The sequence below is a fragment of the Rhagoletis zephyria genome, unplaced genomic scaffold (genome assembly GCF_001687245.7).
Source record: "Rhagoletis zephyria isolate East Lansing unplaced genomic scaffold, Rhagoletis_zephyria_1.1 Rzeph_scaffold_83730, whole genome shotgun sequence".
Taxonomy (NCBI): domain Eukaryota; kingdom Metazoa; phylum Arthropoda; class Insecta; order Diptera; family Tephritidae; genus Rhagoletis; species Rhagoletis zephyria.
In genome coordinates, this window is record NW_016240778.1 from 1 (window position 1) to 1,049 (window position 1,049).

Below are 1,049 nucleotides of genomic sequence, written 5' to 3' on the forward strand. Positions count from 1 at the left end.
TTTTTTTTTTTGTTGGATGTTTCTTTTGTCGTACTTTGGTTTTTAAACATTACATCAATTGACAACTCATTTACCAAATCATCTACTCTCAGCTCTTCATCACCAAATCACTTAATTTTTGTATATAATTTTTATTTTATTTTATGTAACATTTATTATTCACATAACTATGTCGTTGTGTTGTTGAATCGGTGTTAGGTTCACGTTCTGGAAATGTCACCCCAGGCGGCCACATCAGCACTTCAAGGCCGGGTAGTGCAATGTCCACATCCACAAATATATCCACATCTGGTTACGTGGCTAGAAGATCTGTACCGGCCACACGTAAGCAACGGCCAGCTAGTATTGCCGGTACTGGCATGTCGCTGGAGGGTGAGTAAATGTGCTTTTCATATAATGTAAAACATAGTAAATATGTACATACATACATACATATAATCATAACTGCATACTCGTACATACTTTGTGCATAATTGTACATACGCGCTTTCATTTGATAAAATAGTTCTCTCGTATGCGTGATGCTTGGTTGTTATATTTCTTGTCTTAGAGGATGATCACTTTGTATATAAACTTATCGCAAATGTACATAGCTAACTATTTGCCCCAATTTACAGACCTTAATAAACACAAAAAAGATAACAGGCCGCCAGTGAAGGCTTCAACACCTTCATCTACGACAACTACAACATCAGCACAAAATACCCCCAAACGAACATCAAATATGATGTCGACCTCAATGTTTGTGTCATCTTCTTCACGTTTGTCCAGCGCCGAAAAGAAACCCTCAGCTAAACGGGTAAGCTCTTTGTATATCAATCACTAAACAATCTGCTATATAATGAACTGTTTGTCTTACATTTACAGGAGTCAGTAACACCCAAAGCCACCACACCCAAATCGCTTTCAAAAACGCCCAGTTCGGATCGCTTGAATAGATCCAGTAAAGACGTAATGACTAAATCATTAATTTCTCCTTCTCCGAGCCAGACAATAACGAAGAGCGAAAAAGACAAAGTCACTGCTGTTGAGCAAAAGAAGGAGGAAAG

The 1,049-nt window shown here is 38.0% G+C and overlaps 1 protein-coding gene across 1 annotated transcript; it reads left to right on the plus strand.

The window, feature by feature from the left end:
• Nucleotides 1-260: 260 nt before the first annotated feature.
• LOC108357756 (putative protein TPRXL) lies at nt 261-951 on the plus strand (the record flags this gene model as incomplete). Its single annotated transcript, XM_017608824.1, has 3 exons — nt 261-372; nt 618-799; nt 868-951. Coding segments are annotated over exons 1-3 (378 nt in total), but the record flags the coding sequence as incomplete, so codon positions are not given.
• Between the last annotated feature and the right edge of the window lie 98 nt (nt 952-1,049).